Below are 17,217 nucleotides of genomic sequence, written 5' to 3'. Positions count from 1 at the left end.
ATTTCAGAGTCTTATAATTGTTTGACCTTTGATTTTGTATCGTTGAAATGTATATTAGGGGAGAAAAAGGATGTACTTAAGCAGTGTGGTCACATACCCAGCGATATAGTCACAAAATAATCACAGCTCATATTAATTTACATATTTTTTACGAGTATTAAATATTTTAATATATTATTTTACCTTTTTAGATCTACAAAAATTTCATTAATTTGAATTACCAGTATTATAATATTTTGTTTTACTTCTATAAATCATTACATGTGTTATTTAATTTTTTTATTTATTAAAAGTATTTTGACCAAGGTAATTTTGTCCTTAAGAATATTGTTACTCTTGATTTAAATATGAGAACGAAGTTTTGTTGAGAACGAAATGCGTATTCTTAAGAAAGTTAAGCAATAATCAGACATTTTTTATTTGACTTTTCCACCATTGAAATTCTAAAAACGTAGTGTAGTTGAGAATGAAACACACCATTACACAAACCCTACCATAGAATAATGTTTTGAAGATCAAATGAAAATGAGCGTTATGATTTTTATATTTTGGATGGCAATCAAATTGGTTATAGTTTGATTAGTTAAACTGGCTAAATTTGGGATTGTCTGAGGAAAACATATTTAGACCATAGACATTACGTATTCACAATCTCACCGATTCAACTTGCCACCGAAGTCATTCTTTGGAAGAAAAAAATTGCAATAAAAAAACGATATCCAATTTATTGGATGGGGCAATGATTTCATAACAAGGTGGCACTTCCTCAACCCCAACCAAAACCAAAACCAAAACCTGCGTTAGTTTTAGAAGTGGGGAGTTTTGTTTAAGTTGCTTTTAGCATCCGTTTGGCTTCTTGTTATCGCTTTCTGAAACCCAAGAATGAAATTGGGAGTTTTTGTTTTTTACAATACCCCTCAACGTTCTAAAATTTCCTAAAAATACTATCAGAACAACCAGGTGGAATTCTCGTAGACGAAAAGTTGCCTATATGGAATAATCGACAAATACTAAGATTCACAACTAAAAGTTTCCAATAAACATTGAAAAAGTTGTACAATGACATCAAACCAAAATTAAATCCTTAAAACTTATCTTCCGCACTTAAAAAATTTATCAGATAATATGACAATTTAATCACGATATCAGCTGAACTAGGATAAGAACATAAGTTCAAGCATCAATGTAGTCCAACTGATAAACAAAATGGACAATATAGACTACTGCTACAGTTGATTGTTTTTCTATCATCCATGATGGAAAAAGATGAAAATTATGGATCTATCATGTTAGAAAAAGGCTTCTCATTCTTCATCAGAGCCTGAACTTTCTGCAGCTTGACCATGTTTATTCACGGTGCCATTGGCAGCTTGATGCTTATTTTTTGTGTTTTGATCATCTTCATCTTCGCTGTATTCACTCTCATAGTCATCATCATACTCTCCATCCTCATTGTCCTCGTCCTCCTCAACTCCATCCTCCATGACAGGTCCTTCATCAGCTAAAGCAGCACCCCTGGTGCCAGCCCGAGTCCGTTTTAAAATTTTGAGCTTTAAGTTTGTCCTTCTGTCACAGCCCAACCAAGAGTCACACAAACAATAGCAAGTCAAACTGTAGCTGCCCTCTGATGGGGCCTGGAACTTGCCCATTACCAATCTAGAGCCCCCCCTCACCTTCTCCACTGCTTCTGCAACTGCCCTACTGGTCTCCTTCACATTTGCTCCTGACCCCTCCATAGATTCCTCAATTGCCTTAGATGCAGCAGTTACAGCAGCAGCTTCATCCATGAAACTAACCTTCTGAGAAAACCACACATTATTGGAAACAGAATCCGCAAGCAAGAACCAGAAATTTTCTTCCTTGTGAAATGGGTAGTATGGGGCATGAGGAAGGGCACCGATCAAACCATTACCCCTTTTAATATTTATCCAAGCGTGGATAGTAACAATATCACCCTCTTGTATACCCTCTTCCCCTTCAGTCTCGCAAGTTACCTCAAGTGTCAAGGAAGGCATCATATCCAGTACCGTCTCAATGTCTTGTACTTCAGTAGAAGATAACCCAGCTGTTTGAGTAAGCAGGTCAGCTCGCTCCTGAGAGTCCATGTCATGAAGTTCCTGAAACGTTCTCACCTTCTGCATATCAAGAAGGAAAATGCTCAGATTCAACACAGTCATGGGATCAAATTGGAAATTCAATATGTGCAATTTAAAAAAGATAATTCAACATTTGAATTTCAAACAGCCAACAGTAGTCACTAAAGTATACAAAACTTTGGGTTAATTGCACAAAACAGAGATAACTGTGCAGTTAAAAAAAAAAAGATAATAAGACAAATCATTAATTACATAAAAAATTAATGCAAAACCCAAAAGAATAATTTCCATTTGCCAATCTTGAGAACACTTGGCATAAAACTTCCATTGAAGTGGATCCAATGAGTAGCTAACCAGCAACAGTTAGACACCCAAGAGAAATGTACGTAAAAGGTTTGTCATTATATTAAATCTGAAAGGTTCAAGATCTCTAGTCCATGTAACTACAGGTAATAGCACAGACATTAACATTCAGTCCCAGACCAGGGAAATTTAATCATTTACAATAATTGGATGACAAGAGGTCGTGTATAATGTTTTTGACATACCTTGCGAGCCACCTTCTTAATAACAGTCTCACTAATATGCGGCAACTGCAAAAATGGTGCAATGCCTTCAGGAGATCCACCAGTAGTCTTTCTAGCACTGAGAGGAACAGCCTACATAGGTCAAAAATCAAGAAAAGCACATTAAATTTGTTTTATAAAAAACAAAGGCAAAAATATTAATTGGTGGATATATTAAGTAAAAGTGCTTGCTAAACAAGACAACGAAACAAACATGAACAACAATCAAGAATTGCACAATTCCATTCCATATATCATAAAATTATGCCAAAAAGACATCCTCTCAACCTAAACTATGTACATATCAATATGTGCAAAATTTGGGTAGCATAACCCATTTCTTGTTCTAGAAGAGATGATGTTAAACCAATAGACATAACCAGAAGAACAAAAAGAAGCTAGAGGAGAAAATGAAAAACTTTGGTTTCCCATTTTAGATGTAGGATGGTCTATGATGTCAACAAGCACAAATTAAATGCTTTTACAAATATAAAGCAAATTAAATGATTATCTAAAATAGCAAGCATGTATCCTATGATGCAATTCAAGTTTCTCTCCAATGATAGCAAACAGTGTAAAGGAACAAAGAAGAAATATCAAATATGGCAAGAAAGGAAACTCAAGGTGCTAGAAATAGCAAAGAGATGAGTATTGATTACAGATCCAAACAAATTCAAGAAAGATCTGCCATGTTACAGGTGGCAATGGTGCCAAAAAACTAACAGGATATGCTTGAAGAAAGGACAATGATGAAAATGGTGAAGATGGCTGCCCAAAACTATGTCAGACATGTGATGAGAGGTGAGTCCAGATCTGGAGAGGGAGAGACTTGACCATGGTGCAATAAACCGAGGCCAGACACATTGCTCGACACACCTCCATGCATAGTTGGAAGGAGAACATGAGGAGCAGCAGAGCTAAGAAACACTGAGTGCGCAAAGCAATGATTTGGCTGAGAGTCTGAGACTCTGTGATAGGATTGATCTGGAAGAGCGCTTCCAACAGTGGGGTGCTGATCATAAAGATTGCTGGAAAAGACATTAGATGGCAGCAGCCAGTAGTGGACAGAAAGATTCAGGGTTTGTCGGGAAGAAAAAAAATACAAAGGAACAGGAAGATTTACGGATTCTAGTGAAGATAGCAGCAGCAGCAGCAGGGAGATAAGGATAGCCAGTGAGAGAGAATGACCAGAATTACGCATAGCGAATGAGAAGATTCAAGGAGATAATGATCTTGTTACAAATTATACAACAAAGTTCCAGATTTGAGGAAACTTAATCAAGACAGGATAGGTCATGGAGAATGGTACCACTGCAATACCATGTTCAAATTATAGGAATAAAAGGTTAAGAAGGGGAGAGAGAAAGATAAATGAGATGCTGAATAATATACTTGTAATTTTGAAGAGAGATGATGTGAAACAAAAAATAAAGCACTACCCCTGAGAGAAAATCCAAAATATACTCCCAATATACAATCAAGATATTATGAGTTACGAGATTTTTTCATATAGTAGAACACAGAAAAAAGAAAATGTTGAGGTAAAAGATATAGATTACACATATTAATACACATGTTCTGTGTTGCTTTCATTGTCTTCAATTAAATATTATCTTCATTTTTTGTGGGGCTGGAGAGGCTGCCCCATTCCAAGGTCAGGGCGTTGCCCCAAGCCTCACAAGTACATGGTACTTAGAAATAACCAATAAGTTTAATGTTATTCTTTCATTGCCAAATGCCCCTGCAAATAGGTAAATACAACAAAACGTAATGATGGCATGATGCTATTACATAGTAGTAGTAAGCAGGTTATTTTCATTCTTTGGATAGAAAAGAAATACCATTAGAAAAGATGGGGAAAATTTAAACTCCCTCCCAAAAACCAGAAGCCAAAGAAAACGAAAACCCCAATAGAAAACAAGCAAATCAAAAGGAAAAGAAGAGAAAAGTAACCATCACACTGCCCCAAAACCCTCCTACGAAGCCCCACTCCAAAAACACTTGCAAAAAAAGGGGGGGGAAACACAAACAACACTCTCTTTAGCCTTCAACAATGAGGACAACTTCAAAAGAGGCAAGCAGGTCATCAGCAACATAAATGATAATGGGATAAAGATTAACAATTACAACTTACAAATAAATGACAATTAAGAAATAAAATTAATACTATCCCACAGTATTTGATACAGTGAAACAAATCTGTAAGTACAACACTGACACTAAACATATGGAAGGATGCAATTAGAGAAAATGAAGTGACCACATCGTAGCAAATAATAGCTTCAACTATAGATTGATCACCTGGATGATGCATTGAGAAAGCTCAACAACACCAATTGCAGGCCTCAGCCACCCATGCCCCTGAGCATTGCGTGGTATAACTGCCATCTTTTAAAGAAAGTAGAACATTAAAGAATGTATATAAATGCAAATATCACAAATTCCTGACCATAAATCCAGAAACAGAAATATCATATTCATCACATAAGAGAATGATGGCAAGCAAAACTTGATTATTATAATGTGTAACCAGTACGTATGATATGCATGCTTCATCTGTCATAATAATTAACCTACAACCTTCACTGGTCCTGTCATCCTACTTATTCTTTGCATTAGCATAAGGAAAATACTAACAACTATCAAAACATGGTGTAAAAACACACATAACTTAAGAAAAATGCCATTTGATCTGTATGTTTTCATTTATTTAGGTTTTGAGATATTTATCAAGAGAAATGAGTGATTACATTTTTGCCAAGTCATTCATGATTGAGTTTGAGAATCAGATTTAGTTACATGTAGCATTACACTTTATATCAATCCATCAATAACAAACCATACATCTCATGAAACTAATTATTTCCACTACTAAGTTCCCTTTTTATGATATAACCATGTTCCAATACACTCACAAGGGGGGAAAACTGAATACTTTTCACATGTTTACTTAAGCTGCCTAGTGTTTAGATACAACTTATACTGCTTCTACCTAAAAAAATTATTCCTCTAAAATGAACGTTTAATGAAATCCACCTCAGCAATTAACTTTCTTTACTGTGCTTCTTTTTCATCAAGTTACGGGAACATTGAAAAGTATATTAGCAGTTCATAAATAATCTACACTCCACAGTTCACCTGGGTAACCTGTACCCTGTAGGACAGGTCCTCTTAAAATTTTGCATCTTACAAACAAAATCTCAAGTTTGACACAATTGTCTAAGACAACAAAAATAATCCTTAAGCTGGACACCAGGCACCTGAGGCATGAGCACATGCAGGAAATGATTCTATTTAGATTGGTAATTCTAAGAATTAATTGTTTCTACATTTCTTTGTTGATATAACTTCTGAATAACGATTGCAATTTGCAAAAGATAGAGCAGACTTGAAGTCAGCCATGTTATTAAGAAAGCAAGAACATTAAGTCTACTTAGATACATAAAGATTGAATAGTAAATCAGTCACCTTCATTAATTCTTCGAGAAGGCGAGGAGCTGTTTCTAAAATTCGTCTGAAATCACTTTGTAAAGATGGAGACAATGCTGCAAATTCACGGGTCAATTGTGCTTGAACTAACAGCTCTGTCTGAAAGAAAATAGTATAGGTGTGAGAACATGAAGGGCTATGAGAAATCAGAATAGCACACTTGCTTGTGTGCAAAAAAAAAAAAAAAACTTAATCTGGAAAAGCCATACAAGAAGATACCTTAACCAGTGCAGGATGCTGCTTCCAAAACTTTGCCTGCTCTTGCTTAATGTTCTTGAGGTCAAGATTCAACTCACTCCTTACCAACATAAAAAGCTTCTGAAGGGGTTCATCATCAGTTCTACGAACTGGAATTTCCATATATTCAGCAGCCTTTATGAAGACATCCATGACTTTGCTGTAGAACATAATAGTCACAAATTTATATTAAAAAAAACCTAAGTTTCAAGTATACAAGACAGCTGTAGTATGAATAGGGGGAGGAGGAAATCAATTTTCAATCTATTACAATATGATATTCCTAAAGTCCAATGTCCTTACTAGTAGTATCATAAAATGGGTTAAATAAAATAGCATGTTACTTTACTGTTTTCATTTCAATCTCTGATAAGTTATTGTTTAAATCCCAATAATTCATCAATATTGTTGGGCAATTCAACTTTATAATCTCGGTAAGGAAAGAGGGTCAAAAACATTTTTGTGTGTGTACAAACATTAATTTAATAACCAACACATTCAGACAGTGAAAATTTTGATTGAACTTCAAGCTAATTCAAAAATATAATATACATATACCAATAACAATAGCTAGTGACCGGAAATATTCAGTGGCTGACTGCATATAATTTGGTGCTTTACATCCTCAGGGAATAATGATGAGAATAAATATTGAGAGAGCTTAACTACAACAAAGATATACAGTGAATATACCTGGGGGCCAAAGAAGGCTTCATGAGGTAATAGTAAGTGGAAAGTGTTTGATGCATCACATAGTTGCCAGTATACTTTGATGATCTGGAGAGATAAACAACAGCAACTACCAATGGCAAGAGAATACACACACCAACAATCCAAAGAAGAAGTATTCCACCAGATGCCCCATCAATATTTAGCAGGAATTGGGGGAGAGCTATACCCATTTGAAATCCCTACAATAAAATACCATGTATAAATAACATCATGAAAACAAAAAAGATAACAACCCATTAAGCACTTTGTCATAACCTTTTGTTATATTACCTGCCTGCCATCAGGATGGCCATATTTTTCATAATTTTCACGAGCTATTGGATCTGTCAGAGCTTGATAAGCCTTGGCAATGTACTCAACAAAATACTTGTGTGCCTCTGAAATAAAGGCGAGAAAAACTACTGGTTACATGGGTAATTGCAGAAAACCCACATTCCAGCAAACATCAAAGTTTGCAATGATCAGAAACATATATTAAACAACTGAAACACCTTCAACCTGGATCTGGATTTTTATCTGGATGGAATTGAATAGAAAGTCTCCTATATTTTTTCTTTACTTCTGACTCTGGCGCTCCAGGCTCTAATCCAAGGATACTAAATGGATCGAAAACTTCAATCTGCTTAAAATGTACAGTATTCAGAGCGTGAGCCATTTCGACACAGCCAAAAGCAAAATGTTATACAACAAATACAAGGTCCCTCAATATTAATTCCATATCTCATGCACTGGAATGGCTGAATTCATATTGTTTACCTCACGACTCATAGTCTTTATGTAATAAACCAGAATAATCATAACCACCCAAAGCAGCAATAATGTCAAGTTACTGCATGTTGAGACATTTGAAATCTGCAAAATCAAAGGAGAAAGGGAATAAAAATGACGAGAAATGAGAGGTAACAGCAGAATTAGATTAAATATCACAAGTAAAAGTATATAACTAAGCAATCATTTGGGAAAATAATGAAATACAGATAGCAGAAAATGATCTCACCCTCTTGAATATCGATTTACGATACTTCCCTGATCGCGAGCATTCAGAGCACTGACAGTGCAAGCTCTTTGACTTTTTAGTGGCAGCACGACACAACTTCGTTATTGTATATGGCACTATAGGAATTGCCATTATTGTCAATATGAATATCGGGAACAATGCACTATTCTCCTCTGAAGCAGCCATCGTTTCCTTCTGTACCCAGCAACCTCGAAAGTTACTAGACCTGCAAAGGCAGCTCACTTCAATTACTAAACACAATCTTTCATCATAAAATCATCAATTATGAAACAATCCAACGAAACACAAAAATCATAAAAAAAAAAAAAAAACAAAACAGGGTTCCCAATTCCTGCAGCATTCACTGCGGACAAGTGGCAAAAGAGCTATCTGAATTTGAAGAAATTGGGATTTTCAGTTAGTGCCCCTCGAGAAAAACCCAATCTAGGTTTCTGCATAAAGCTTCTGAAAAGCACGAGCAGTGCCCGAAGGGGGAAAAAACCCCAAATCAACAAAGTAATTCATCTTCTTCCAACACAAACACAGGCACACACGAAGCAGCATCAATTACAGTTGAATACTAATGAGACTATACGGTTGGGACAATGACTTGTGGCAGAAAGAGCGTAGATTCAGAATCACCAAAAACCACAAATTGAGAAACCCTGAAGTGTAATTGAGAAAAAGTAGAGAGCGAATCGAATTGAAACGGAAGCAGACATAAAAACTAAACAAGGAAAACGAATCCCAATTAAATCAAAGAGATCGAAATGATGAGAACGCAGAGGCATGCAATGAGAGAGAGAGACCTGAGTCTGGGGATTCCAACAAGTGGAATGAAAGGTCAACTTCGATGGAAGAGGGAAATCGGAGGAGATGGAAGCTAGAAATTCAGGAGTGAAATGAGATCGCAGCACCGAAACACAGTTTAAATTAAATCAATTTCATTTATTTTTATTTATTATTTTTGTTTTAGCAAGTATTAATTACTACCTTCACTGCACTGATTAAAAATAAAATCTTTACTAAAAAAATATTAAACACTCTTTGTATAATTTTTAATTAAAAACTTATTTTAAATATTTTAATCGCTACTCTAAAACTAACCTTTAATTTTTTTTAGTACATAATTTCGTTGATTTTGTTATCTTACGAGTTACTGTGTGTTACGTTTCCAGTACAAGTGGGGGTGTGCGTGTCTGTTTCGGCCCTTAAACACTTAGCCCACTTGCACGTGCACTAGCCCACACCACAAACCACTGTTTTTTTTTCTTGTAGAATATTTAAGTGCTCGTTTATTTAATTTAGGGCTTTAGTTTAGAGTGTACCATAACCTTAATAAAATTAAATTATGTATATAACTACTTATTTTATAATAAATTATATCATATAATTTTTTTAAGTTAAAATAATACTACTCAATAAATACTCACAATCTAAATAATATAAAAAGTAGATGTATCATTCTCTCAACCTTACTTGATTATTGCATTGATTCAAAATATTTTTTTACTTTAAAAAATATATATTTATTTTTTATATAAAAATGAAAAAAAAATCAACATTTCTAAGATGTGTGAAAAAAAAATTAGGATTAGGAAAAAAAAGTTTAAATTATAGGATTTGCAAAATAGATTAGGTTTTTAAGGTTAGAAAAGTAAGACTTTTAGGATTTACAAAAAAAAATAAATAGATTTTTTCGGATTTGCAAAAAAAAAAAATTTAGAATTAGGTAAAAAAAATAGGAGTTTTTAGGGTTTGTCAAAAAAGATGATTTTGGATTTGTAAAAAAAAGAGATTTTTAGGGTTAGAGAAAAGATTAAGTTATCAGAGTTTGTAAAAGAAAAAATTTTGTAGGATTAGAAAAAAATTAAGAATTTTTAGAGTTTGCAAGGAAAGAAAGATTTTAAGAATTTGTATTTGAAAAAAAAAAAGGTTTTTAGAGTTTTACAAAAAGAATAATTTTTACAATAAAAAATTTAAGCTTTTAGGTTTTTTTGAAAAAAAAAAGATAAATTTTTAAGTTAGAAAAATTAGGATTTATAAAAAAGAAAAACTATAAGGTTAAGAAGAAAATTAAGATTTTTAAATTTATAAGAAAATGAAGTATTTTTGTGTTACAAAAGAGTAAGGTTTGCAAATAAGAAAATTTTATGGTTAAAAGAAAACATGAGAAAAATTAAATTTACTTTTGATATTATCGAAATACATGATGAATTTAATGTATCAAAATTTAAATATAAATATATATTTTTTATTTTAGAAAAGCTATTTTAAAAAAATAAAAAACATATAAATATGACAAGAGAAATAATAAAATAAAATAATGATATTTAATTAATTTAATTGTTGAATTAAATATCTTTATAAAAGAATATTAAATTTACTTAAAAATTAACAATGTTTTATATCATTAAATTATTTTACTGTGTAATATTTCATTTAAAATATAAGCAAATATTTATTATTGAAATATACATTTACAATATTTAAATTATTTATATATATGAGACAAGATTTTCTTACACTGATTTAAGTCTAAAAACTCTTACATCAAATATAAATCTTTCATTTAACTTATATTTAACAGATTATAATTTATTATTTTACTGATAGTTAGATATAAGTTAAATAAAAAATTTAAATTGAGTGTAAGAATTTTTAAACTTACACTATTATAAAAAGATTTTTTTCATATATATAATAAAATTAAAAAAGATATGATTGAAAATTGAGTTAATAAATATTACCATTAAAAAAGAAAGTAGTAAAAGCGTTAGTTTTCTCGTACTTACACCTAGTTCCAATATATTAAGGTTTAGGGTTTAGGGTTTAAGGTCCAAATTTTAGGTACTTGGATAAATATGTTCAATTGTCAAAATTACGAACAATTATGTGATGAAAAAACGTATATTGGCGCAAGTTATAATATTTTTTAACAAACAGTTTTATTTTAAAACTAATAATTGGTTAAAAAAACTATTATATAAAATATATTTTAAAATTTAATATTATTAAAAATATTTGATATTGTAAACATAAATTTAAATTAATATAACTTGTAAGTTTCTCGTTAATTGTATCAATATAATTAAAATAAAATTAATTATTTAAAAAAAAATTTAAAATATAGTTTATATTTTTAAAAATTCAATAAATATTATAAATTTAAAAATATTTTTTTAATATTAATATTAAACATTCTATTGTATTAAATAATACTATAATTGAAAATTTTTAAAAAATAAAAATAAAATACTCGTTATATGAAAGCAATACAGGGAAAAAGAGACTTAAAAACGTTTTTATTTAATATGACTTTAAAAAATAGTTTTATTTAAAAATTAAAACCTACAAATGATATATAGAAGAAAGATATATACTTTGAAATTGTATAAAAAGTAATTTTATTTGTATAGTCAAACTTTATTATAAATAATTATAATAATATATAATTATAATGAAATAATTTGATAAAAATATATATTTTATATAAACTTATTAAGAGTATTAAATATTATAATAAATGTAAGTTGACTTTTTTTTTTATGAATTTATTAGGTTAACTATACATTTCAGGTGAAAATAACGCGAGACTTATTAAACATGGGCTCCAGACTTTCTATTACTTTGTCAAATCTATATAGAATTCATTGAATAAAAAGAGTCACATTCTTTATTCAACAAATTATAAATGTTAAAAATTACACTAACTCGAACTCATTCATTAAAACTTAGGGTTTAAGTTTCAAAACAGTTCAAATTAAATTCATATTATTTTTAATTCAATTTAATTAAGTATGATAGACGTTGAGATATAAAGATTTAAAATAAATATTTTATCTGTTTTAAATATCATTTTTGTATGACAGAATTAGACTCAAACATTTTTAATCTAGTGAACTAACATAAATGAGTTAGATGCCTCGTTTTGTTAATTTTATTAACATTTATTTAAAAATTAAATTTAATTGTATATATATTTAATTTAGGCATGTGTAATTTTTATTTATTTTTTAAAAATAGTCAAGTTTTTCTATTTTACCTGATTTTCTTCGAATAAAATTCTTAAATTATTATTTCTTGATAATAGGTGTTATAATGAACTATCTAGTCAAGTTATAACAAAGTTAAAAAGAAAAAGTATGGAACTAGGAAGCCCAACATATGGAAGAAGCAAAAAGAAGGAAAAAAGGAAGGTGGCCATATTTTGGGAAAAGGACAAAGACCTCCCAGACAACCTCCTAAACAACCTCCTCACAAACCATACCAATGCCATCACCAACTTTACCACTACAACTACAACCAACGCTCTCTCTCTCTCTCTCTCACACACACACACACACACAGACACGTAACAACAACATTTTACATGCTACCATTATTTTCCTGTGAGAAATTCAGTGTAACAAACAGCTAATGGCTTCCGAGTCTGTTCCTTCTCTCAACGTCGTCGGATACATCCACACTACTTCTCCACCAAACCACTTATCCTCTCTGTCACACATCACTCTCATAACCGTAACGGTCCTCGCCGTCGCTGTTACTGTATCTCTTGCTCTGTACTTCATCATCCGTTACCGTCGCCGTTTCTCTCCGTCATCCGCTCCGGTCTTCTCCTCCTCGCATCGGATATCGCCGGAGATCGCTTCGTCTTCCCTCGCCGACTCCCTCCCGGCGTTCACCTTCTCCTCCGTCACGCGCCGCTCATCCTCCGCTGCCGCCGGTGACTGCGCCGTTTGCCTCTCGAAGTTCGAGCAACGCGACCTCCTCCGCCTCCTTCCGCTATGCTGCCACGCTTTCCACGCCGAATGCATCGACACGTGGCTCCAATCGAACCTCACGTGTCCGCTCTGCCGCTCTGTCGTTGCCACCTCCGAATCGGACCTCGCGAAGGTTTTCCGGTCGCCGTCCTTCGCCGGAGGCAACAGCTTCCGGCTGGAAATAGGTAACATCAGCAGCCGCCGCGGCGGAGATACATCTGACGCCGCCGGAAGGTCGTATTCTGTTGGCTCGTTCGAGTATTTCATCGACGAAGAGGCTGAGGTTCCGTTCAGTCATGCTCACCGGAGAAGCGTTTCCAGCGAGAAAGACGATGCTGCGGCGGTGGAGTTTCCGGCTTCGGAGCCGAGTTTAGCTGCTGAGGTTGGGCGTGGAAGTAGTAATAGCTGGTTGAAGGATTACGTTGATCGTCTTTCGGCTACGATGTCGTTTCGAAGCTCTGGAAGGTTCTTCACTGGGAGTAGTCGCCGAAGCGACGTCGTTGCAGTTGGAGATTACGATGTGGAAGCCAACCGTTTGGGGGAAGAAATCGGTGAAGTCTTTCGTTGGATTTCTGGGGTTTGATATGTAAATGAATAAAATAGTTACTCGAATTTTAGAATTTTAGAAAAAATTTCATTGCTTTAACAGATACATTACTACACTAGCGGGAATGGCATTTTGCGAATCACATTACAGAAGTCGAAATTCAGTGAATTCACAATTGTTTTTCTGTGCTTGCCATTTTACTCTCTATCGGTACCATCTTATGAAGCTAAATTCATACAATTTATTATGTTCCTTCTGTGTTAACAAGTGATTCTAATTTTTACACATCAAAACAATGTTAGTATTCCTTTAACATTTTTTTTATTTCATCACATTATTTACTTTTATTTTTTAGCCATACATTCTTGAGCGTCCACTAACTATTTTCTGTTAATATATCAGTAATTTTAGAATTTATTAGGTTAAAAATGCTAACATAAAAAGTTTGATTATTTATTGAATACTTCAAAATTATTAATTATTAACTACACCACAAATTGAATCAATTTTTCAGTTTTTTTAGTTGAATAAACTATTTGTTAGTCGACGTCACTAATCATGTATAAAAGAAAAGTTTTGTTATTTCCAATACTTAAAACTAAGATTAAACATTTAAATATAATAAAAATTTATTGACAACGAAAATAATTATTATATTAAATTATAAAAGTCTAATAAATATTGTTAAAATAAATTTTATTATCATTAATCGCTTGGAGGAGATATCTACCGCGGGGACTTAAATAACAGAAATGTTTGTCACTTTTTTATAGATGCCAGTTAAAAAAATTATTATAGTACTTTTATTATAATTTTGTATTTTAATATCGTTTTTAATAAAATAATCTTATTTTTAATATTTAATTAACAAGACTCCTTAAATAGCAAGTATGTTTAATCTTGTCGTTTAAACAATCAACTTAAATTGCTTTGTTGTGTGATATCAATGGGTTTAATCGCGGAGAAAAATAAGCAGGACTCCTCATTAATTGCGCTGATGAAAATAAATGCTTTGATGCGTGATATATGTTCTGCTTCAAGCCAAGTTCCATGTGGATGTGTGATGAACGTAGAATTAATTGTGTAGCTCTGTAAAAATAAATAATTCTAGTTTTTAAATTTTATAAATCCTTTAATTATTGAAAAAATATCAAATATTTTTTGTATTTTTAAGATAATATATATTACATACTTTATAAAATAATAAAAATTATTAAAAATAAGTAAAAGGATATAACAAAGTTAATTTGAAAGGCTGATGCAGTGATGTACGAACTTGTATGATCCCTTTTTTTAACAAATGCTTTGTGTTTGATATCTTTCATAAATAATATTTCTTTAGGCATTGTGTTCAAAATTTCTTAGAAACAGCAATAATATGCGAAATTCTGTCGATATTATGTACAAAAATTATATTTAATATTTTTTTTGTTAATAAGTTATATTTAATATTAATATAACTATTCAGATAAACCGATATTTAAATACCTGCAATTAAGTTTTGTCCTTAAAAGTATTAAACTTGTAAGCAACACGTAAAACCTGTTTCGACTACGTTTGTTGACGTTGATAAATGACAGGTAAACAGGATATTAATGGCACACTTGACGTCTCCACCGAAAAGAAACATAATCGCATTTCACGTGTTGATGATTTTTAATTTTTGGCAGTAACTTATGCAGAGTTTTTTCAGTTTGTTTTTTTAAATAGAATAATATATTATTATTTTATTACTGACTACTTTTCAGGAGCTTCAATTATAATTATAATTCTCTTAATATATAATCTTTAATTTTATAAATATTTTTAATTACTTATATTTTTAAAAAAATTTATCTGTTCAAACCAAGACTCTCGCTTTAAATTTTTATTTAATAATTTATAAAAATATAATAATAAATTATTTTCAATATATGTTTTTGTAAATTTATAGAAATTAATGATATATTATATATTTATTATTAAATAAAATCTTAAGATTAAATTTTAGTTTTGAATAATTAAAAATTAAAGCAATTAATAATAAATAATTAAAATTACATCTAAATTAAAATGTGAAGAGTGTAAATACAATTAAATCAACTAAAAATTGATATTGCAGGATTGAAACAAATCGTTACCGAAGTACAGAAAACTGCCATTGTAAGCTGTTGTTGGATGAAATAATGAAGCGAAAAAGTCAAATCAAGTAAATATCACAGCATTTAAAATTAAAATTATTTCTATTGTAGTTATTGAAAATAAGGTTTTTTTTTTCACATAACTTCACATTACATATTTTTAAAATTAAAAATTAATACACTAGTATAAATTACACTAATTATTATATTGTTAATGTTAATAGTTTATATTAAATATTATTTTTACTAATCCAACCATTAAATTTTATTCAAAATAAATAATTATATCAAAATAATTAAACAGTCTTATCATTAATTTATATATGTTTATAAATTTATCAAATTTGATTCAACATGAATATACTTATTTTGTAGAATTATAGGTTTGTTAATTTATTTTGTATGAATTAAAAACTCATATGTGAATGAAACAAGATCTAACTATTCTTTATCTTTATCTTTCTTTTTTTTTTATTGATATTCCTTTATACTTTTTCTTTTATTAGCATTGTTTTATATCACGAGATTGCTAGTGTGACTTTTTCTTATAAGATCAATATTCGTTAAAGTTTATTCCTCTCACAGCTAATATGGATTAAACATTAAAGTATAACTAAAATTCTTCATCTCATATCCTTTAATTCCTTCGGGTTAGTATACTTGAATGACCAACTTGTATACACAAACATGTTAATAATCAAATTATATATTTAAATATTTCTTTATGATCTTTTTTATCATTAATTTAAATATGCGAACATGATCAACTTGTACCGTTTATATATCTTATACTCTCTTTGTTGTTTCTTTCTATTATTTTTCTACTATCAAGGTTTACATGTTTAAATTAACGTACTAATATAATATATTTTGAGGACATAATTCAATTATGTGTTTTTGTTGTACGTTTCTGTCATTCTTTATATTCTTCTTTCTTTCATTTTTCCCTCGTAAATATTTATTATCATATATAAATAATGAGGCTAGAATAATTTTAATACAAGTACAAACTATAAACACAAATAATACGTCCAAGAGAACTCTATATCATAGACTATGAATTTAGAAAAAATTATAGCACAGATAAATATTGACCATGATTCTAAAAGATCCTTATAAAGTAAGAACTTCAAACCAGTGATCTAATTCATAAAATGTTAAAATTTTATACCATCACTTTTAACCTATTAAACATGGTCTTGCAATTTTTTTATTCCATGATGATTAATTCCATTTATTTTAATTTTTGTTTCACATAAATTTATTTTCTTTTATCATAATGAATTTCTTATTTATTTATTCTCATTCTTTATAATAATAAATATATTAAACCTAGCAAACCTTAATTTGGTGGTTCTTGACATTATGAAATATAATTATTTATCTTGGATATTAAAAGTTGAAATACATCTAAATACAAATAACTATGGAGAGGCCAATAAAGAACCAAATATAACAACTAATTAAGTTAAAGTTAAAGGCTGTGATTTTCTTTCCTTACCATAGTTACGAAGGATTAAAAGTTGAATATCTTAGGAAAAAAAACTCACTATTCTTTAGAAAAAGTTCAAAATAAAGATTTGACCACCAAAAGACTATTACTTTGCCTTAAATTTGTTATGATTGATTGCACTTATACTTATGAGATTTTAAAACTATAATAGAGTATA

The 17,217-nt window shown here is 30.8% G+C and overlaps 2 protein-coding genes across 5 annotated transcripts; one reads left to right on the top strand and one right to left on the bottom strand.

The window, feature by feature from the left end:
* Positions 1-994: 994 nt before the first annotated feature.
* LOC113867726 (dnaJ protein ERDJ2A) lies at positions 995-9,055 on the bottom strand. Of its 4 annotated transcripts, XM_027503192.1 has the most exons (12): positions 8,927-9,050; positions 8,118-8,343; positions 7,877-7,972; positions 7,619-7,739; positions 7,391-7,497; positions 7,082-7,299; positions 6,371-6,548; positions 6,131-6,250; positions 4,964-5,050; positions 2,645-2,755; positions 1,674-2,135; positions 1,022-1,566 (listed from the first exon to the last, which is right to left on the bottom strand). In XM_027503192.1, exons 2-12 carry the CDS (start codon positions 8,301-8,303, stop codon positions 1,498-1,500), a joined length of 1,755 nt encoding a protein of 584 aa, XP_027358993.1. In that variant the 5' UTR covers positions 8,304-8,343; positions 8,927-9,050; the 3' UTR covers positions 1,022-1,497. The 4 variants fall into 4 exon arrangements, with proteins under 4 accessions (XP_027358973.1, XP_027358982.1, XP_027358993.1 ...); XM_027503172.1 differs by having other exon boundaries at positions 995-2,135; positions 8,118-8,352; positions 8,927-9,055; XM_027503181.1 differs by having other exon boundaries at positions 995-2,135; positions 8,927-9,049.
* Positions 9,056-12,536: 3,481 nt separating this feature from the next.
* LOC113852342 (E3 ubiquitin-protein ligase ATL4-like) lies at positions 12,537-13,463 on the top strand. Its single transcript, XM_027482570.1, has one exon. The coding sequence runs from the start codon at positions 12,537-12,539 to the stop codon at positions 13,461-13,463; it is 927 nt and encodes a 308-aa protein (XP_027338371.1).
* Positions 13,464-17,217: the final 3,754 nt, after the last annotated feature.

This window comes from Abrus precatorius, unplaced genomic scaffold, assembly GCF_003935025.1.
Source record: "Abrus precatorius isolate BTA unplaced genomic scaffold, Abrus_2018 Scaffold10, whole genome shotgun sequence".
In the NCBI taxonomy this organism is placed as follows: Eukaryota; Viridiplantae; Streptophyta; class Magnoliopsida; order Fabales; family Fabaceae; genus Abrus; species Abrus precatorius.
Note: the sequence above shows the minus strand (reverse complement) of the source record. Positions and strands in the feature narration are given on the sequence as shown.

Excerpts from the sequence above, each read along its gene's own strand:
- LOC113867726 (XM_027503172.1), bottom strand. The coding sequence starts at position 8,303 with ATGGCTGCTTCAGAGGAGAATAGTGCATTGTTCCCGATATTCATATTG. Across the intron at positions 6,549-7,081 it reads AAGCCTTCTTTGGCCCCCAG|CAAAGTCATGGATGTCTTCA; the intron begins GTATATTCACTG and ends TATGTTCTACAG. Across the intron at positions 2,756-4,963 it reads TTTCTCAATGCATCATCCAG|GCTGTTCCTCTCAGTGCTAG; the intron begins GTGATCAATCTA and ends TGACCTATGTAG.
- LOC113852342 (XM_027482570.1), top strand. The coding sequence starts at position 12,537 with ATGGCTTCCGAGTCTGTTCCTTCTCTCAACGTCGTCGGATACATCCAC.